Source organism: Paramormyrops kingsleyae, chromosome 2 (genome assembly GCF_048594095.1).
Source record: "Paramormyrops kingsleyae isolate MSU_618 chromosome 2, PKINGS_0.4, whole genome shotgun sequence".
Taxonomy (NCBI): domain Eukaryota; kingdom Metazoa; phylum Chordata; class Actinopteri; order Osteoglossiformes; family Mormyridae; genus Paramormyrops; species Paramormyrops kingsleyae.
The window spans coordinates 5,149,376-5,171,779 of record NC_132798.1 but is presented as its reverse complement, the minus strand read 5'-3'; the positions used below and the strand labels follow the sequence as shown (position 1 = coordinate 5,171,779).

At 42.1% G+C, this 22,404-nt stretch overlaps 2 protein-coding genes across 4 annotated transcripts; one reads left to right on the top strand and one right to left on the bottom strand.

The window, feature by feature from the left end:
* The first annotated feature begins 343 nt into the window (after positions 1-343).
* Positions 344-16,589, top strand: htra4 (HtrA serine peptidase 4). 2 transcript variants are annotated; one of them, XM_023838558.2, is made up of 9 exons: positions 344-1,096; positions 9,017-9,116; positions 10,377-10,581; positions 11,848-12,042; positions 12,185-12,217; positions 13,075-13,189; positions 13,285-13,342; positions 13,516-13,611; positions 15,121-16,589. In XM_023838558.2, the coding sequence occupies exons 1-9, from the start codon at positions 676-678 to the stop codon at positions 15,284-15,286; spliced, it is 1,389 nt and encodes a 462-aa protein (XP_023694326.1). In that variant the 5' UTR covers positions 344-675; the 3' UTR covers positions 15,287-16,589. The 2 variants fall into 2 exon arrangements, with proteins under 2 accessions (XP_023694326.1, XP_023694329.1); XM_023838561.2 differs by lacking the exon at positions 344-1,096 and adding an exon at positions 1,259-1,480.
* On the bottom strand, positions 15,979-21,954 carry tm2d2 (TM2 domain containing 2). 2 transcript variants are annotated; one of them, XM_023838562.2, is made up of 5 exons: positions 21,396-21,954; positions 21,133-21,220; positions 19,182-19,297; positions 17,244-17,472; positions 15,979-16,965 (listed from the first exon to the last, which is right to left on the bottom strand). In XM_023838562.2, exons 1-4 carry the CDS (start codon positions 21,629-21,631, stop codon positions 17,259-17,261), a joined length of 654 nt encoding a protein of 217 aa, XP_023694330.1. In that variant the 5' UTR covers positions 21,632-21,954; the 3' UTR covers positions 15,979-16,965; positions 17,244-17,258. The 2 variants fall into 2 exon arrangements, with proteins under 2 accessions (XP_023694330.1, XP_072560326.1); XM_072704225.1 differs by having other exon boundaries at positions 15,979-17,472.
* Positions 21,955-22,404: the final 450 nt, after the last annotated feature.

Genomic DNA, 22,404 nt, shown 5'->3' with positions numbered 1-22,404 from the left:
CTACTTCTGTTAATTGTTTGAATTAAATTTTGAGAGGTTAAACCACATAAAGTGAAATGCAAAATTCCATCAACAGAGCAAGTAGCCTGTATTGAGGTAATTAAACAATGCACTCTATTAACTTGAGCACAAATTGCTCAAATAATCACGTTTTTTTTGTCGGATTACCGTGTTGAGAATTTCACTCAGGGAAAACTTTTGGTCACTTAAATAATTGTGTGCGTGTGTTTAATAGATGTATAAATGGATTAGTAAGCGTATCCATTAGAGCGCATTGGATAGAGTTTGATTAATTGCGCTGTACACCGCATGGGCTGAATGGGCCCTCCTCCTAAGCGGTCAACGCGGGGAATTAAATAAAGCATTCCTGAGAAAATCTCCTAGAGACATAACAACTCAGAGGCTTTGGGACGAGATTAGAATAACTCAGCAACAATAAAGTAACAGCATTCAATTTGACATTTTGAGTAAATTGTTAATACTTAATTAACGGCTGTTTACTTTTTGGTTTTCTACGCGCTGGTTTTTCCCTTGTCACATTACGTGAGCCAGACTTATGTTACTAGTGAGTTATATAAAATGTATTTTTAAATCCAGTTTGCTATGATGATCCTCGTTAACAAAGAATAATTGCGCAAAACTGATATTTAGTGACATTCTCTCGATAGTGTGGAAATGCTGAAGTTTGCGGCTTGTATTCTCTTCCTCTCCGTGGTTGACTCGAGGTTAATCCGAAAAAGGCAAACGCACTGCCCGGAGGTCTGCGACTCCTCTACCTGTCCTCCCAGCCCGGAGTCGTGCTATTACGGCGTCGCGAAGGACCACTGCGGCTGCTGCCAGGTCTGCGCGTCCGGGGAGGGCGACGTTTGCGGCGATCGCGGAGCCGGGATGTGCGGCGACGGCATGGTCTGCCGGTACCCTAAGAGCAGCAGGCGAAAGCACCGGGGATCCTGCGTGTGCAGGTCCGAGGAACCCGTGTGCGGGAGCGACTGGAGGACGTACCCCAGTGTCTGCCGCCTGAGAGCCGAAAACAGGAGGGCTGACCTGAAGGGGACCCCCCGGGTGATCCTGATCCAGCGGGGGAGCTGCGACTCCGGTGAGCCGCTCTCAGGTTGCATTGTAGTCCCCTCATACTAATGTAACTGCAAAAATTGCACAATATGTTCAATCTGATTCGCGCTAAAATACTTTTAACTAAGGAGTTTATACTCTTAGTCACTTTATGCAGCTGCATTAAAAACAGGAGCATATCCATTTAAATGGAGAAAAGTTTGCTCTTCCTTACTGCCTGTTTCAGGAAACTTTGTGGCTTCTGATTTTATAGCCTTTATAATGAGTATAAGAACAAGAGCAAGGCTCTGTCAGTAGTTTTTTTGCGAGCAAGAGTTAAAAACAAGCCAAATTACAAACGTTTACACTACTTCCTGCACTCCCGTTAGATGGACAAGGGTGGGTCATCTACATTTACTGTAACTATACGGTAAGTTGATTAAAACAGATATTTTGTGTTAAATGTAGTTATAATTCGGTAGGAACACATTTCAAGTTTTGTCTTTTTTAAGTGGTAAAATGAGCCGTATTTTTGCATATGTCTGGTTTAAATAAGAAGCTTTACGTACGTTGTACTACCTTGAATAATTCTTAACCAAAGTAGATTTTAACGTGTTATAACCCCAGTAATTGATCCTTATAGGTATTGTTAAAATGCTTTGATATGATGAGATTTTTTTTTTCTTATTAAAATTTTCACGTACCTTTCCCTAATGTGTGGGTCACAGCATTTTAAGAATCATTCCCAGACACGTCAGTGTGATCTGGGTGCTGTTATCAAAGTACCAAGATTTATGGGAAACCTGGTTCAGGCTTTAGGCTTTTCGCGACCCTATGCTGGATAAGCAGTGGGAAGATGGATGGCTTTGTGCTGAAGTTATGTGTAAGTTCACAAACATGAAGCTCACATAAAAATAGCTGAGGAGCAGTAAAAATAAATAAATTTTTAAAATGCCCATAGACGGCGGCGGCATTTTAGAATGATACGTTTTATAAGGTGTGCTTGTTCAATAATAGGGAAATGGCACAGAAAAAAAAAACTTGTTATCCTTATTGTTAAATATTATGACATTAAACACCTTGCTAATTCATTAAATGTCAAAACAGACCGCTTAATGTTTCTGTTCTAAAAGGGAAGGGAGGGGTAAATACTTCATACCAACAGTGTAGTACTGTAGCCTTAGCCTGTGTGTGTTGATTAAATCTTAAAACAAGGATTCCTGGAGACAAAATGTGGTATTTGGAAACTGCAGGATGCTCACCTATTTCTATTACCTGGAAAATTGAAACTGAAAGTATAGGTAGAGACCCTCTGTATAGTATAATAATATTCCAGTGTTTTAATAAGTAAGTAGTGACTAGGCCTTCACTGCGTCCACACTTTGCCGCTGCAGTAGCCCAGCTGCGGGTCTGTTCTTGCTCACCCTGGAGAAAAATACCACTGCTTGAGGTGTAAATCTTTCGGTAACCTAATTTATTTCCTTTTTGCACTCTACTGTCCAAAATGCTATGTGTTTTAACACTTTTGACTTTTATGGCAGTTTATAATCATTCATATAATGGCAATCTAAAGACAGTAATTCTTAGTTTCATAATACTCTGCTAGAAGACACAGTCTGTTAACACCTAGCAGAACCTCTTCCATAATATTTTTTTGTTAAATATAGTGTATTTTAAGGTAAGTATATAATGCATCCATCTTCCAATGACCTATCGTGGAAAATGGGGGTCCTGAAGTCTGCCCCACGGGGCACGAGGCAGGGAAACACTCTGGGCTAGAAGCCATTCCGTCACAGGCACACAAAATGGGCAATTTGCCGTTAGTAGTTATCCTAACTGAATGTCCTTGGACTGTAGGAAACCTACACAGCATTGGGACGCAAACTCTGCACACACAAGGTGCCGGTGGGATTTGAACCACCAACCTATGAGGAGTGAGTTATCAGTGCCAGTCACTACGCCACCCAGTAACAAAATCCAATAAAAAAGTCACTTAGGAATTAAATCAGTATTTCCATTTCTTTTTCAGATAAACTGGAAGCACAGATTTCAAAAATCCTTTGGCTGAAGCAGAGTTTTCCTGTAGTCACTTCCTGCAATAACAGACTCATAAAAAACCTACCAGCACTACATTTGACATTCAGTCAATTTTGGTTTGCTGAAATAATTTATGATAGATATACATCACCTAACATCTGGCTTTTTCCTGGTAAAAACGTTCTAGATAATTTCCTCTGCATGTTGGTGGTTTATGCTCACAGAGTCTCGGAGACTCCGCACAGGGGGGCAGGGAGGCAATCAAGTCCTCGAGTAACGTAACATTATTCCTTTCTGCTTGAAACACTAGAGACACATATACACAATGTTTGCTTCTGTCGTGTTTCTCGGGTTATTTGTTTGTGGCCCTTGACTTCCAACAGATACGGCTCAGCTAAATTGATGTCTTTTGCCTTTCCTTTCGTTTGCAACTGTGTGAGTGGATGCGAGCTGCCATACCACCTAAAGCAGGGCTGCTCGACTGATTCCAAGTGGGAGACACGTGTTTTTTTTCTCATGTCTAAGAAAGACATAACTTGTGTTGGAGACCAGAGAGCAGGAAAGTTCATGGCGGCCCGAGAGCCTGAGGACACTTACATTTTGGGTTGCTAATTATGACTGTCTGTTAACAGCCAAAAGGGTGAAACAGATCAGAATAACTGATGTATTATACAAGCCTGATAAATAACCTAATTGATCATCCATACTTTTCTTTTAATTAGCTGGTAAGAACCAAACAAAGGACCAGTGAAAAAGCACCTGGACGGCCAGGTCCAGCACTGGGACGGCCAACTGACCGACCCTAGTGTAAAATATGGCTTATATTGTTTTATCAGACCCCACAAACCTATTTGGTTATAGCAGCCAATCCGGTCCTCAGGGATCCACAGTCGCTCCACATTTTTGCTCCCTCCCAGCTCCCATGGACTGTCTGTGAATCCCCGAGGACTGGATTGGGAAACACTGGGTTAATAAGGAACTATTATACTACCTTGTACCCCCCTTATAGATGAAGATGGATGGATGCTTAGAGAGTTTTGAACGCTAAACATAAATCCATTTCATACTTGACACCGGAAATGATGAGAAGTTTATCAGAGGAGATTTTATCAATTTTTACAGAAGTCATGCAAATAATTTGGGTTTTTTTACAAAACATTTATTTGCATAAAATGGAAAAAATAATGCTAATGCATTATCCCAAATCCCTCTGTTTATTTAAGTTCTATTAAGTTTTTAATTCTGGAACAATGAAATACAGGATGAAGGCCTTGATCTATATCGGCACCGACTAGTAGGATGGTGTTATGCTTTGTTTAAGCTCCGTCATTTACACGAAATTCCTAGAAAGACTAAAAGGTTCAAAACTCCTAAATTTGAGCAGAGTGAATTGCAACTTGCATAATTACAGTGATTATAGCAGTCGACATTCAGTCATTAGAGACCCCGGCCTTTTCATTCACCGAAAAGTTAGTGATTCGTATGCAACAAGGAATACTGGAATGACTGCTGTACAGCTGACAGGGTACAACTCCCAATAAAACACATTCCTGGCAGCAGGGTCTGTTAAATCGGCACAGCACCGTGGATCTGGGCGTTGGTAATGGAGGGAGGCTCCTCGTAGCTTCCAGTAATGCAGGTATTTGCATAACTTAATAGCCGCATTGTGGCTGAACATCATTACATTCACAATATTGAAATGTGAAGCTGAAGTTCGGAAGTGCTTGGCACCACATTCTGGCAGAAAAAGCAATTAAAGAATCTGCAGCAAGTACAATACGGTATTGCAGTGCTCTAAGATGTCATCTCACAGGGCCGCGTTTTTAAGTATACATCATTAACCTGCTTTTCCTGAATCTCAGTAACATTATGAAGCAGATGCATTAAATGTGAAGTCTGAACAACAAAAATTACAGGGAAAACAGGACCGGCTGTGATTTGTCGTTGGACCTTTTGCTTCACAATGTTTGTGGACAGAAGCTGCACAGATTGTGTTGCTTGTTTGCTGAGTCACATGTACCGGTGTTCGTCTCTCCCAGCCGACTGCAAGCCCCCAGAGATTTCAAATAAACCACCTGCCAATAAAGTCCATATGTTTTAACATTAACCTGTGCGAGCCATTATCATGTGATTTCTAGTAGGTAGTAAAAGAGAGGAGAAAAAAAAAGCCATTTAGAGAAAATTAAGGGAGTCGGCTTTGACAAATAGCCCCTTTACAGCTCCACGGTTTCCAGTTCAATGAGAAGCATCAGTCATTCCTCAGTATTAATTTCGCCACCATTGACTGACAGCCCACATGGTCATTTGTGTCCAGTCATACAAAGGGGCAGGAAGTCTTAAAAAATGTATTACATATAAAAGAAGTACAATTTCAATAGCAGGGTTATAAAATATAGAGCTACAGACATGCTCTTCTTGTTTTATGTGACGGCATAACTATAATATGGTTTTATCCACAACTGTGTTGCGCATCCAGAAATTGTTTAGCAATAAATGAATTTCTGTGTTGTTATATCTGCTGTACTGGTATTGAACATTTCTCTCTTGTCAAAGCATGCCTATTACTGAAAGCAGCTCTGCTTATGATTATAGAGTTTAGTGCCATAGCAATACGAAATTATATTCAATCTTAGAAGTATTGCTAGTCCTAGACAATATATGTGTGTGTGTATGTATGTATGTATGTGTGTGTGTATATATATATATATATATATATATACACACAGACACACACACACACACAGGTTTGTAATTATATCGAAAACCCAAATCCCAACATGACGACCTTAACCCCTAACCAGCCCTAAACTTAACCATAAGTAACTAAACAAAATATGAGACTTTTGGCATTTTTACTTTTTTGATTGCATTCACAGATCATTGTGGGTACCCGAAAAATTGTCCCCACAAAGTAATATAAACCTAATCTACACACACACACATTATGTTATTATATAGCACACAATCCAGTCATTTGGTTGAAGCAGCTACATCTTCCTACCAGATTATCGAAATCAGCAACTTATCAATTACAACAGAATCACGTTGCATGAAAAATACAAAATACAATATATATTTTCCTTACTAAAAATGTTTCTAAATACAAAACAGTGTTGCATTTGTGAAGCAGAGATGTAGAACGTTACTGAAATCACAGACATTTTCATATACTTCTCTGTAGCATTTCTCAGCAAAAATATACAGATAAATATAAAGATCTGTTGATGGTCATACTGACATCATAACAGCAACACCTTTCCCTATAGTTTGAATGTCTAAGTATATATCACAGACATGAAAAAACATTAATTATTTGAACCATCTTGGCATTTGCATGTCATTAAAGGAGAAAATGAGACTACATCTGTAGTATACAGTCAGAGCAGAAACGCAGTGTAGGTTATGAATATACTATGTCAATAAGTTAACAGGACATTAAGTGAAACAATAGTTTTCAGGTCTGCTCTCGCTCACACAAAAATCACAAAAAAGCATACAGAGATTGCTGTATGTTATTAATAATAATAATACTTATTACAATAGAGCACATGCTTCTTAACCTTTCTTTAAACCAAATATAATTGAAATTTATAATGAATTGAAATCAAACATTCTGTTATTGATGACCATTATCAAAGGGAAAGCCGACATAGAAAGATGGGGCCTGCAGTAGTAACGCGGGTGGTGTGGACAAATGCAGGGATCCACGCCGCAGCAGTAAAGCAGTAATGCAGGTGGTGTGGACAAATGCAGGGATCCACGCCGCAGCAGTAATGCAGTAATGCAGGTGGTGTGGACAAATGCAGGGATCCACGCCGCAGCAGTAATGCAGTAATGCAGGTGGTGTGGACGAATGCAGGGATCCACGCCGCAGCAGTAATGCAGTAATGCAGGTGGTGTGGACGAATGCAGGGATCCACGCCGCAGCAGTAATGCAGTAATGCAGGTGGTGTGGACGAATGCAGGGATCCACGCCGCAGCAGTAAAGCAGTAATGCGGGTGGTGTGGACAAATTAACGGATCCATGCCACAGCAGTAAAGCAGTAATGCGGGTGGTGTGGACAAATGCAGGGATCCACGCCGCAGCAGTAAAGCAGTAATGCGGATGGTGTGGACAAATGCAGGGATCCACGCTGCAGCAGTAAAGCAGTAATGCGGATGGTGTGGACAAATGCAGGGATCCACGCTGCAGCAGTAAAGCAGTAATGCGGATGGTGTGGACAAATGCAGGGATCCACGCTGCAGCAGTAATGCAGTAATGCAGGTGGTATGGACAAATGCAGGGATCCACGCTGCAGCAGTAAAGCAGTAATGCGGATGGTGTGGACAAATGCAGGGATCCACGCCGCAGCAGTAATGCAGGTGGTGTGGACAAATGCACAGATCCGCAGCACCCACAGCAGTTCAGCAATACCTCCACAACACACACATCACCTAGCCTGTGTGTTCTGGGCCTTATTGCCTGCCCTCACCATTCAGTGAAGAAATAGGAAATGAGTAATATTGAATGCAGTAAATTTGAACTCCATTACTAAACACAAGCATGCGTCTGAAATCATAACACACACGCCATCCCACAGCGCATCCTAGCGACCGCGTGTGCGTATCACCTCAAACCCTTCAACACAGTGCTAATCTAGGACCGTAAACGGTGGTAGAGCGTTACAAACACATCCATCATACCTTGACAGAAGAGCCTATGGGGACACTAATCATGGGTATTCATGGTGAGATCTCCCCCATGTCAGTCTCAGGGGCACTGACAAGAAACAACACCTCTCGATGTGTCGGGCCTTTGCGAGATATCCGTACAGCAGCGCCGGTATTGCGATGGAGTGAGGGCTGCATCACAGCAACGCTCAGTGCGAATCAGTATACGTTGGAAGCCAGTGAAAATATTTTTATTATATTGCAGGTTTGTTTTTTTTTTTTTCCAGTCTCTTCTAGGCCTTTTCTATGAGGTGTTTCCTCCTGTTTCAAGTCGCTGCATGAAAACGCTACAACCGATTAAAAAAGACAAAGCATGATCAAGTGTCACTGAAAATCCAAAAAGTGCAGCAAAGAAATAATGCCGCCCCTCCCCGCCCCGCCCGTAGAAAAGAAACTGAAGTATGAATTGTAGAATGCATATATGACCCCCTCCAAGAAGAGAACATAAATCCAGTGTGTGGACTGTCTGTAAAGTTCACCCCACCTGCTTCTGCCATGTACCCTGGGGAGAGGCTGTGCTTTGGGGCCCGGAGACAAGCTGGCACGGTCTTAAAGAGAAGCACCTGCAATCAATTTGACCAGCAAAAACAAATCTGACAGGCTAACCTCCAGCTCCCAGAGAGATGAGGCTCTCACACTTTGTCTTTCTTCAGGGTATCTAGACACACAGCGTTTACATTCCTAGCCCGAAGTTCTGCTGCATATTATGAAATAACTTTGTCAGATTCTTTGTCAGATTTTTTTAGTTATGCCTGAAATTAAAAAGAGCCTCAAATAATCAAGATCCCAAATACTTAAATCTGTATGAACATGAAAAGCCTTTGGTGATTTGTAGATCGGTCTTTTGGTGTTTATGAGTGCTGGCCTAACACACACTATTGCATCTTCTAGCTCTTGCCCATAGTGTGTGATTGTGTCTGAATGTGTGACAGGTGTCTTGTTCAGGATGTCCTCTGCCTCACGCCTCGTGCTTGCTGGAATGGACTCTAGGGTCGCCAGGACTTTGTACTAGATACAATCCCAATCCAATCCAGTCCTCAGGGACCCACAGCCGGTCCATGTTTTTCCTGCCCCCGAGCTCCCTGACAGACAGTCCACATTTTTGTTCTAAGAGGGAGCAAAAACGTGGACTGTCTGCGGGCCCCCGAGGACCGGATTGAGAAACATTGGCTTATAGAAGATGGATGGATCACCTCATCGGTACTCTCTATGTTCTCAGGACCACACAATCCAGAAAGTATGCGCTATAAGTTCAACTTCATCGCAGACGTGGTGGACAAGATCGCTCCAGCGGTGGTCCATTTGGAGCTGTTCCTCAGGTCAGGCGGCCATGTTACACACTTGTTACTCCATCCTGATGAATATCGTTGCTAATGGTTCGTAATCGAGACAGAGCTGCATTTATAAATGAATAAATGCCCACATTTTACCAGCTCTCTGCGGTGATCCTGGTCAGTTACGGCTCTCTCCGCTTTTGTAATGTTTCCATATTTTCGACAGTACATGTTGTCAGATGTTATGTCAGTTCTGAGTTTTACATAAAAGGCAGCCTTAGTGAAGAAAAGGCATTTTGCTACTTTAAGACTGGGGTTGTGTGATGTCCCGAGGCCCTTCACTCCGCCCCCATCTTATTACCATCACGTTAAGCCTCGTACGGAATTGCCTTTTCTCTTTTTATCCTGTAGAACACTTTACCCTCGTGCCCAACCTGCATCCTCATCATTCTTCTTGCTTTCTTTTTTCCCTCATGCGTTTCTTTTGGTTAAATCCACCTCGATTTCCTTAATCCTACCTCACATCACCATTCCCCCATGTGAAAAACAACCATTAAAAAAAAAAGGAAAAAAATGCTTTCAGTGGTTATTGAGCAGTTTGCCTCTGCCTTCCTGAGTGCCATTCTGTAGATTTACAGACATCTCAATGGGATGTACTCAGTGTAATTTGTTGTTTTTAACCCATGCTATTGCAGATTGGCGATCATGATCTGGTTGTTCAGCCCAATTTGTGTAGAGCAGAGGGAATTCCTGGTTTCCTCTGTGATTAGTCGCCTAGGTTCAGCAGTGACAAAGCACCCCCAAACATTAACATTAGCGCTTAGGCTCGCACCATACGGTGTACTAAAATTTGCCATGTGCTATTTGCCACGTGTGTCTTCGGAATGCTTTTAATAACCAAGTTTTGTTATTCTTCCATGGCTCCTATTGTTTACACGGACCAATCGGGCTATGCAGATTCCTGGATGTCATACACTTTGAGAGATTGTAGCAAGGTGACCAGTCTTGGAAAAAAAAATCTCTACTGTTTAAAATATTCTTGATTTTTTGGCTTTTTGACACTTTCTAGGCATCAACAAATTACTGTTTCTAAAGTTCTTCTGAAATTGCATTTGATCAAGGCTCTGATGGTCAGTGACTCAGACTGTTGAATTTGTACTGGGTAGGACTGCCCGCAAAAACAGGCCTGATTGCAATGTGTGTAGAAATTGGTGAAAATCATTACTTTTTCAGGGAACTGCCTATTGGAGCATGATTGTTGACACGACTGACATGCCTAAAAAGTATTTTTATTTTCACTCCCAGGATGCCATTCTCCAAGCAGGAGATCCCAGTATCCAGCGGCTCTGGGTTCATTGTGTCCGAAGACGGCTGGATCGTCACCAATGCCCACGTCCTCTCCAATAAACAGCGCATCAAAGTGGGACTGAAAAGCGGCGCTCAGTATGATGCCAGTGTCAAGGACGTGGACCAGAAGTTAGACATAGCGCTCATTAAAATCGAGTCAGACGTAAGAGCCCCAGGGCGCCTTGGCTGCCATTTCATGCCTTCAGGCTCGTTGCTCTTTTTGTTTTACATCAGCTGAGTCCCACTGGCTTACTATCAATAACCTCCATCAGACAACCCAAAAAGAGTATTATTCTCAACAAAAAAGTCCAGCGGATATTCCAGTAGCAGGCCAGTGACTAGAATTAAATTGCCCTGCCTGCCACAGTTATTTCCAAGACTGATTTTCTCTGGAGTGATTATTTCTTCTGGAAGAAACAACATGAAGAGCCACTGAGCTCTTTTAAGAACTTCTGGGCATTTCCTAGTCAACAAACATGCAGATCATTTAGCATTAGATAACCAGCTATTAATAGTCAGGTTTTTTATTTCTATGAAACTCTTCTATCCAACATATTTTTTTTCTTACCACAAATCCACATTTTGGAAAATAAGAAAATACATCTCCTAACTACATAATTTGGTCGGAGCCTAACCCAGGCTGCAGAGAGCACAAGGCTGGCGTACACCTTGGATGGGATGGTCCACATATGCACATACAATGGGCAATGTAGAGACATCAGACTGACTGCATGTGTTTGGGCTGTTTGAGGAAAGTAGAGTACCTAAAGGAAACTAACATGACATCTGAACATCCAAATTCCACACACAGAAATTGGGATTTGAACCGCCAGCCACTGATTTATTCATTTCAATTAACAGTGGGAATTTTTATTAATTTAATGCAAATATGTGGATGAAGTGTAATAAATTGTAATTGTGTATAAGATAAAAGGTGCATCGTTACAATGGCATACAGTAGCAGAGCAGAGATGTCGTGTTTTTAGCAGGTCATGAGAGCTGTTAATCCCTACAGCTGCAGTGCAGAGTCACCTTAGGTCAGCTGGAGTGTGAAACAGTGTGTGCAGTGAATATTTCACACCTCCGGTGCAAACAATTCACACTTTAGGCACTGGGCTACAGTAGACAGCAACAGTCAAGATAACAGCCTTAAAGTGACATTCGAACTTATCCAGGGGATATTTATATGTGCTGACAGATGAAGAGACAAAAGTGGTGGCGAATCTTTAAGGGCTTCACAGATCGCGTGCTGTTGGGAGGTATTACGAAAGCGATCGTCAAGATCTCACATGCCCCAAAAATACTCAAGGCCCGCAGGTTGGAGCTTCTTCGCGGGCAGAGGCACATGCTTAACGTGGAAAGTAGTGAGTCACCTTGAGACAAGGCCGCCAGGTTAGCTAAACTTCATTCTGTCCACGTTGCATTTCAGAATTCCTTGCCCGTGCTGCTCTTGGGCCGCTCGTCGGACCTGCGGCCCGGAGAATTCGTGGTTGCAGTGGGCAGCCCCTTCTCCCTGCAGAATACCGTCACGACGGGAATCATCAGCACCACGCAACGGGGAGGACATGAGCTGGGCCTCAAGGATTCTGACATGGAATACATCCAGACTGATGCCATCATTAACGTGAATATTTATAGCTTGCCACACCTGTCTGTCCAGCTTTAGCTATAATGATCAGCAGCTTTATCACTTTGTAGCTTTGAAATATTATAAATATATAATAAAAAATATTTATTGTAATCATCATGTTTCCTGTTTTTTACAGTATGGAAACTCAGGAGGTCCACTGGTTAACTTGGTGAGTAATTTAAGCGTTATATCTAAAGTAGCAAAAATAATAGTAATAATAGTACCTCAATTAGAAAAAATTATAAATTTTAGCTAACAGCTTAAGGTCTCCATTACACTCTCGCATGCATTTGTTTTTCATGATCGTATGTCAGCTTTCTGGCATCATGCAAACCTAAATAAGCCAAATCAGTCTGACCACACTTAACTCCAATTACATATTTTTAGTGACGCTGATAGCACAACAAACCAGCAAACAGAAGAAGTACAGGAGCAAGCTTTGAATGAACAGCCCATGCAAAACCTGGAAGATAATTCCACTATACCAGCGTCTTCCTCTTTTTGATGATCAAAAAAAAAAAGCTAAATTCACATCGACGTGTTTTTCTGCTGCAAATTATTAACAGGAAGACAACCAATTGCTGCAACCTAAGTGTGCCAAGGAGACATTTAGCCTGGCTTCCCATTGTTACATATTTGCACAGAGAGAGCTGTTTAGGGATTGTGCTGTTTACCGAGATGCCAGTGCACTTTGGTGCCAGATGCAGCTGCTGCTGTTCCCTCAGGTCCCAAGCTCTCACCCTGAGGCATCTCTCCAACTGAAACGTTTTTTTTTTCTGATCATCAAATGCAAGCTGTTCATTTAGTTTATGTTTTACTTGGACACACTTTAGTTTATTCAGCTTGAGCTTACATTTATTCCTCAGTAACGGGTGGGTCTAAATTAATATTAAAAACAGAGACTCGCACTGCATCACAGGTATCTGACAATGAGATCTCTGGGCTGAATCCAAGCAAGCTGTTGAGCAGGGCCTTTGTTGAGGGCCTTCTGTGCACTGAAGCATTCGCCTTCTGAATTGTTTCAAGGATGGTGAAGTCATCGGCATTAACACACTGAAGGTCACGGCAGGAATATCATTCGCGATTCCTTCGGACAGAATACGGCAGTTCCTCGCAGAATCATACGACCGGCAAATGAAAGGTTTGTGGGATCTCTGCCGTATTGTCGTTTTTTCAAGCGAGACGGCGTCGCTTCGGTGAGAGTTTTCAGCTTAATGAAGTCATGCGTGCCCCTAGGAAAAACACTCCCAAAGAAGAAGTACATGGGAGTGAGAATGCTTCAGCTCTCAGCTGGGTAAGTCTCTCCCAAAAGGGGGGCATCCACACATCCTCCTCAACCTGATCATGCACCTAGATAAAAGGCAATCATTGAACAGTTACCAGCGGGATTGGAGTGACCTTTCATCTTTTGAAGTGATGATGGAGTATAAAACGTACAGTAACGTGTTAAGGGCGGCTCTCTCACAGTCTGATCAGAGATCTGAAGGACCGTGACAGGGACTTTCCGGATGTCAGCTCAGGTGTGTACGTCTATGAAGTGATCCCTGGAACAGCTGCAGCCAGGTAACAGACATTTTTATACCCACATATATCCTGTACCTGGTGCCTGTCTCGGGAGAGTAAATTGTCATCTTAGAGGGAATGCTTGGCCAGCAAATGTATTACCCATTATCTAATTATATTCATTAAATTCATGTTAATATTAGTTAGGATGGGATTTTAGGTGGGAGGCAGAGTGGCTCAGTAGGGAGCACTGTTACCACGGGCCTCAAGGGTTGGAGGTCTGCGTCTTGCCTCTGCACTGTAACTGCATCGAGTTTGCATTTTGTGTCCATACATTGTGCAGGTTCAGTCCAGGTTCTTTGGTTTCCTCCCACAATCCAATGAGATTAGGTTGGTGTCTCTAAATTGCCAGTGTGTGTGAAAGCTTGTGCTCTGCATGAATCTTGTGCCCTCTGTTGCCTGAGTGATTATAAGATCAGTAAATGGATGTTGTGTGTGTGTGTGTATGTATGGATTTGTGGGAATAATACTATTTGTCCATACCATGAGTGTGTGTGCTGTGATAAACTAGTATCACCTCCAAAATTTTGCACCTGCTTTATATCTTACACTTTCAGGAACAGGCTTCCTGAACAGGATAAGGGGTTTGAGGATGGCTGGATATTTTCATAGGTGTCAGTAAAATTTGCATGTCTTTTTTATCTTGTGAATTTTTTAGCAATTAAAATAACTGTGCATAACCCTCAACATTTTCTTTCTGCAAAAAATGCAACTCATTTTTCAAAGCTGTATCCAAAAAGCAAATCTAGTGCGATGTGCCAGCAGTTGGCCTAAGTTGAAAGCCTCAGGAAACAGGGCCGGCAGCCCACCAGGCCGCTCCGCTGCAGGACTCCTTCTGGCTCTTTGTTCACCCCAAAAGGACTTGCGATGCCGAGTTAACTGGGTTTGGAAGCGACTCATTTACAGGGACAGTACTCACAAACCCCCGGAGTTCTCAAGGCCGCTGATGAGTCTCTGCACCCCCAACCCACACAGGCCTCATTTCCAATCATTTTCCTCCAGCTTCCACAAAGGGGAAGGACGCAGCGGCGTTCATAATGCCTCAGTGGCTTCACTGTAATTTCTTTTCACTTAATTCAGTGAGACTGGTGGCTCCCAAAGCCACTGAGTTACGAAGCCGTGAGCAACAGGCGAACTAATCCTATCATAATCCAGAGCTCTGAGAAGCACTCGGAGATGACTGGCTAGATGTGTTTCCTATATTTCCCAAGTACACTTTCATAGCTGGGGTTTAATTTTATGTTTCGCTCCAAAGCTAAAACACCACAGAGACTCACACTAAAAGTAACTTCCTCTCTTGACCCTCTGCATCCCCTGACATTCTCTGGTTCTGTTCACATCTGGGTCTCCCATAAAGACTCAGTCTGGTCCAAAGGCATATTTCTGGCCACTGTTTCTTTCATCAGGTGAAGCGGAGAAGTCATCCACATGAAACGGAATGTGAGTGGGGAAGGAGGACGGTGTATCGCAGGAACGACTGAACTGCTGCCATCGTTCTGTGATCCACAGCTCCGGCATCAAGGACCGGGACGTGATCGTCAGCATCAACAGTGAGCCCATCCACACCACAGAGGATGTCAGTCAGGCCGTCCAGTCCAGCGAAACGCTTTCTGTGGTGGTACGTCGGCTGGACAAGGAAGTGACACTCACGGTGATCCCTGAGGAAATAGACTAGAAATGACTCTAACCAGGTATCCAATAGAAGGTACCACCAAACTCTATCATACCCGCCACACCATAACAACAAAACCCTTATAGCACCATTCATAGTGGGAGGCAAAACCAATCCTTAATCCATAATGCTCATTATGAGATATAAAGGTTTTTCTAAGCATATGCATTCTCAAGAAGTTCTACTTTGGTCTCTTTTGACCGGAACTTTATTCAAAATATAATTTCTATGTACCTAAATGCCTTTTTGTCCTGATACACACACACAAAACAGAAGCACAAAAACTTTAAATAACCAAATGGTGGTGCCCAAAAACAAATTTTAAAAAATATATAATTTAAATATTCTCACTGAATAAGAAAAAAGCACTTGGTTGTAAAGGAGAATATGAGTAGCTGAGATATAAAAAATGGATCACAGACCTTTAAGAGATCTTATGTTCTGTCATTAAACAAATACACCATGTTGAGGCTGGGCAAATTCTACACCTCCCATATCATCAAATAAGTAAAGATAATTTAAAACACATGGGGTTTTGCCTCTAGGACCCTCACACAACTGTGTAACATTTCCAGCAAATCTAATGTTTTTAAAACACAAAAGTTCTAAAAGGAAGGTAGGACACAAGGATCTAATCTCAGAACCCCCAGGAGTAACCCTTTAATATAATAATCACAAAGCCCACACAGTGAACATTGAACTTTTTACATATATTTGTTTATTCACACCAAGTGTCACATGTGAATGTATAAGCCCGACGAGTGCAGCACATTTCAAACAAACCTTATAAAAAAAGAGAGAGAGAGAGAGAACACTGCTTCACATACCATGCGGCCTTACACACACTCCGATTCAGCCAAAACAAAAGAATACATTTTCAAATCAAACCAGCTGGGTAAAGTTTTATTGCTCTAAAAAGCAATTCTGTGGTATACCAAAAAAATAATTTACACAAATCCAGGGGGGGTGTCCTTACTGCATTGTATATAATATGTTTATAATTAATGTCAGGAGCATTTTATAGCATATGATTACTGTACAAATATCTTACAAAAAGAAATTTGTTGTGTAGACTTTGGGACAGTATATATATAGGACAATATTCCTTTATTCCTCTTACAGTTCAAAGCTAATTAAAGGACAGAATTTAAGTACAGTGTCTACCATGGAGGTTAAGATTTCTTTTAGAACATTAAATCGAATTTTAAGTGATACAGACCAACAAATATCTAAGTACATTTACAGCCCAAAAAGCTGATTGTGAAAACTACAATTCACTGCACATTAAATTTACAGAATAACCAAAGACGTCGGCTTCCTTTCCTCATCTTTGTTTGGTGGTTTAAAAGATACTTGCTGCTGTCAAATATGGAAAACACACCGATAGAATTATAAATACAATATGTAATTAAATGTACAAGTAAATTTCCATACAACCGGGATAAGGATGATATCACCAAAAGGTAAAGTACACAGACAATTAGAATAGCAAAAACCATCTCAAAACCAGTGTGCACGTCAGAGCGTTCAGACGTCCTTGTGAGCCCTTTTACTTTGGTCAGTGTGGTTGGCACAAACATGACATGCATTTTTCAGTTGTATGGTCTGCTTCTCTGGAAAGCCAGTCATCAAACAAGAGTGTGCTTCTGCATTCTGTTGGAGCACCTAAGAGACAAGCTTCTCTGTGTGGTTGTAAATTCAAAGCAGAATATCAGAATCTGCCGTCATCGGTTCAGAGTATCGGTTCATGTTCTTCATCAATCAATGCATCTCTCATATCTGACGCCATTGCATACCAATCCAGGAACGTGACATATTACTGTCCACGTGTCTCCAGGAACGTTCCAGAATGCACTGGATCTTAACACACTTGACCCACCAACGCTACATATCTAACAAAATGAAATGACCGATTTTAACTTAAGTGAACAGTGCCTGTAAACAACACGCCACCACTTGCCTCCAGGTCGGTCTCTCAGTAGAAAGTGCACCAGTTGCTGCCATCGCTGGGCATTAGTCCCCCAGTGATGAGCAGAATTAAATCCACAAACCACCAGATGCCCAGCCCTCCCAGGGTTAGCAGTTTGCCCACAGCTGTGCCAGTGTGGCCGAGGCAGAAGCGGTCCACGCCGAAACACCCGAGGAAGAACGAGTACAACAGCGTGGTGATGAAGTAGTGTCCTGTGTACCTGAAACAGCAGAGGAAGCCCATGAGAAATGAAAGCAGCTTAAGGAGGACAAGATCGATGCAGCGCGGAGATACACACTGACATATCACAGTTGGCAGCACAGGACAGGTCAACTGAGACACAATCCTTAACAGATATACCAGTGGTGCTCAAAGAGAGCATTGGCCACTCTTCTTCCAGAAAGTTACCATCTAAAATATCTTTTCCAACTTGTACTGAATGGAAAATGGGCAGAAAATTTAGCGCATAACATTTTCTCGGAACTGTTCAATATCAGTGCCTTCCATGTGCACCTCAGACTGTAGATAATAGCGTTCCTAGGAATCCCAGGTGCTGATGAGCAGATGAGCAGAATGCTCACTGGGAGCCATATTAAAACAGCCAACTACAGACTGTGTCCTACATAGTAAGGGATGGAAACAGAACATTAGAGTGCCAGGCTTGAAATAATGAAAATATTCCTTTTACTGCTTCCAACATAAAGTCGGTTGTGAAACTTGACTATGAACAAGATACTGTACTGAAACTTACTGAATGTTGCACTGAATTTCTAATTTTAACCTAAATATGCATTTACAAATGACTTTCATTTAACAGTCTATAATCAGCAATCGACAACACAAACACATTTCCAATTAAAGACAAAAACATACATGTAAAGAACAGCAGCAATAACCCAAAAATGATGGCACCTATAATCTACCACAGTGGAGCCCAATCCTGCTCTTGGAGATCTGCCACCCTGCAGAGTTTAGCTGCAGCCCTAATCTAACACACCTGATACAGATAATCAGACCCTTCAGTAGCATCTCACTAGTAGAGCCAGGTACATATGTGCGTAATTATGGCTGTAGCTAAGCTCTGCAGAGTGGTAGATATGCAGGAGCAGGAATAAGCAGCCCTGATCTTCCACTTATTAAACCTTCCAAAACAAAAAGGACTTATGCCACTGGCCTTATTAAAGACACTGACAGCAACCATACACCAATTTCCAAACATTGTAAAATAATGCAACTCTCAACAGATGTTGATTGTGTGCTTACATCGTTGCTTACTGAGCATTTCTCTGACATTAAAGCAGCTGTAAGCTGAAACCTATATTACTGCTATATATAGAAAAAGCTTTCTGAATCTTACTAAACTGTTGCACCCCCCACTAGTCCAGAAAAACTCTGTTTCTTTAATAACTGAATTACATTGGTAAGATTCACAATTCACAGCCAGTTAGTTTCAGTTTTAATGTTCCATTATTTTTTAACTCCAGCCGCAATTATTCTAGCAGTAGCCCACACAAGAAAGCTCAGTCTCTGTGCTTTTTAATGAGCCCCACTGAATGACTTCAAATGAATCCTGGGAAAGTCCACAGGCACCAGGAGCAAAACCATAATTCATTTAGAAATATTGCCCCCTGGTGGCAAAAGAATATTTTACAGAAATTATTTGGCTCAAATTGGCTCTATCAAACTTTGTAGGTCAAGATTTTAATTCATCCCATAGATAAATTTACAGATATTTAATGAAATGTAAATGAATTGGATAAAAAACAATGATTACTAATGACACACTGAAGACAACATGACTGCTGGGAGCCTGGGATTCCAGCCCCCCCCAAAGAATCCTCAGGCTCAGTAGCTACTATTTAACTAGCTGGCATCTTAGCATGAAACAACCATGTTATTTGTATAAAAAGAGTGATACATTTGACTTACTTAATGCAAGGCTCATTCCCTCTCAAAAACTCTCGAGATCCAGCGCACTCAATACCATCCAGAGCGGAGCAAATCACTCGAGTGTGGTTCACATCTCTATATGCCTGGCCTCCAAACTGCAATGAAAACAAACATCACAATAAATACAATTATTGTGGTGTACAGTGGGCCCTTATGAACTGATGATGTTGGGGGGGGGGGTGACATATGTCAGTAAGGAGCATGTTTATTGTTGACAGTTATAACGCAGATCTAATACCGGGATTTTGCCTGTAAGATACAGGACAAAGATATGCGACCCTTTTACAACAAATGTGCTTTTAAAAGCATGTCAATGCAGATGAAATACACCACCACATCACTGCAAATTTGGTTATATATCAAACATATTTCTACTGCCTATCATCCCAAGAGGTCCACTTAGTATGCCATTACATTATATTAGCAGACATTTCTGTCCAAAGCAACATGAAAGTAGACACGGTGACAGCAGTCAGACGATCCCTGAAGCAACTGAGTTTCAGGATTTTGTTCAAAGGTCCAACGATGAAATCACTCTACCAGAGTCCTAACCCGCAGAATCGCACACTGCCCCGAATCCCGAGTTATTCACCTGACCCCCTCCCCCACAGATAAAGACGACACCTGTCAGACTGCTGTTCATTGATTTCAGTTCTACCATTCAACACCACCACCCCTCGGAAGCTGACTCTGCTGGAACTTCAACACCTTCCTTTGCAACTGGATCCCGAACTTCCTGACAGAAAGACGCCAGACAGTCTGCGTGGGTAGGACCGTTTCCAGCAGCTCAACACTGGGCACTGGCGCCCCCCAGTGCTCTGTGCTCAGCCTACTTCTGTTCACCCCGCTGACTCACGACTCTACCGTAAGAGGTACAGCTCAAACAGCGCTGTCAAGTTTGCTGACAACACAACAGTGGTGGGTCTCATCCGCAACGCTGATGAGTCACTGCAGAGTGGATGTGGAGCAGCTGGCTCCTACACCAGTCTGCCATCTGTCCCTTAGTGTGGAGAAAACAAAAGAGAGGACTGTTGACCCACTAATATGCTTCAGGAAGACCCATACTGTCCACAATCCACTGCACATTGAGGGTTCCACGGCAGAGAGGGTCGTGAGCAACAAATTGCCTGATGTACGTCTGGAAGATGACCTCACCTGGCCCCTTGACACCACCACATCAGCCAAGGGAGTGCAGCAGTCTCCCTGCTTCATCCTCACCACATTCTACAAGGGCACCTGGGAGAGGGGCCCTGGGCAGCTGTATCGCTGTCCGGTACATCTTCCTCAAACCCTGCATCCGCAATACCTCCCCCTTCCCATGGACTCTGTGCCACCCTTTCATCTGTCAGAAGCTACCAGAGCAACCAACCCAGCTCACCAAGCCTTTGTAACAGCTTCTTCCCTGAAGCTGTCAGGACCCTCAATTCCTTGCTGGTCCCCCTCTCCACCCGCCTGTACCCAACTATTGTCTTAATACATTCCGTCACAGATGTGCAACTATATTTATGGTTTATGACGCACTTATTTAATCACACATCTGGTAAACATCCATTTCTACACTTTGGGTTCGAAATGTAATTTTTAAATGTATTTTGTGTTGCTACACTATGTGCAGCCTGTAGTCTTAAGTTGAACCCCCTGTTCTGCACTGTTTTGCGAATTGTGCCATGTGTTACTCCATATATCCATGGACATGTATCCCCTTTCTGACTGTATGTGGCACCAAGGACCTGAAGGGAACATCACCTCATACCACTGTGCTAAATAAATTTGAAATAAAATATGGCAAAAAAATAGCCATAAAATATTCTAAGTGTCATAATTATTTCTGAACCAGACTACTGGTGTTCACTTCATAGTATTATACATAACGAGTCCTGTGGTAAAACGCATTCAAATACCAGTAAGGTTTTGGGTAAAAATCACTTGCCTTAACACAACCGTAACCCAGTCCCTGGAATGCCGTCGAGTTGCCCAAATGGTCCACAGGCTCCTGACAGTATACGAACTCATCTGGTCTGTTCACAAACAGTCGAAACCACGCATTTTTACATACACATAAATAATCTGAAAATCGAGAATACATTCATACTCGTCGATGCTAATTGTGTGGTAGTGATCGTAACAAATTAGTTCAGTGATAATTAAATGTGGTTACTGGAAATTGTATTAATGGGGGAAGAAAAAACTTACAAGTAGCTACAAAGAACAACTGGCGACGGAGGATTATACACGAGGGAGTCGTTCCCTACTGATACGGCAAGCGTCCCGTTAAGCGGCTCATCGATAGCACTCGTCACCAACCGATTTTCAGGCGTAATGGACGCATTTTGAGACTGGATACCTTCCAAACATTGCAATAGCAATACTGTCAGAAGTAAGAGCACCTGTCCACACAGCAAAACGTAGCTCACCGAAACCCGAAACATATTTCCTTCAAATGAATGACTAAACTAGTAAAGCTAGTAACATCCAATGACTATTCATGGTGTACAGCAACTGAGCAAGCAGCTAATAAATACCAATGCGGGTCTAATATGTGCATATATTTTCTTTGGCTACCTAGATAAACGAAAATTCAGGCACTTATAACGATCGGATAGTGCAGCAGCTAAATATTAGAATTTAGCAACGCGAGTGATAAATTTGCCTAGGACATATGTAAACCAAGCCAAAACATTATCCGAGACAGATTTTACTCCAACGTCTTCCGTGTTCTACCGTAAACCGGATATGACGATTGAACTGTCCGGCGTCACGTACCGGAAGCTCCCGAACAGTGTCGCTGCTGCACACCGTTCATTTACATTTACGTTACCATTTGGTTCTTCTGCGCGGTGTTGTATTTTATCTTGCAGTTTGTTTTATTGTTCTTTCCCCTTCGCTCCAGGAAGGACCATAGAGAATTAAATGCGTCTTTTAAAATGTTATATAATAATTATTATTATTATTGTTATTATTATTATTATTATTACAGGGTAGTAGGTAGTAGTAGCAGCTGCAGGGGGCGTTGGAGCGGCAGATTCAAAAGGCCCAGCACTTTATAGGGGCAAAATGTACACATATCGTGATGCAAATAGTACATTTACTAGGCTAGTGTACTTGTATTAAAATTTTCGTTTGCATTAAGCATATATGCCCTCATCTGTGACATTTTCACAATGGATATTAAAGCTTATAATAATTATCAATATTACAGTTA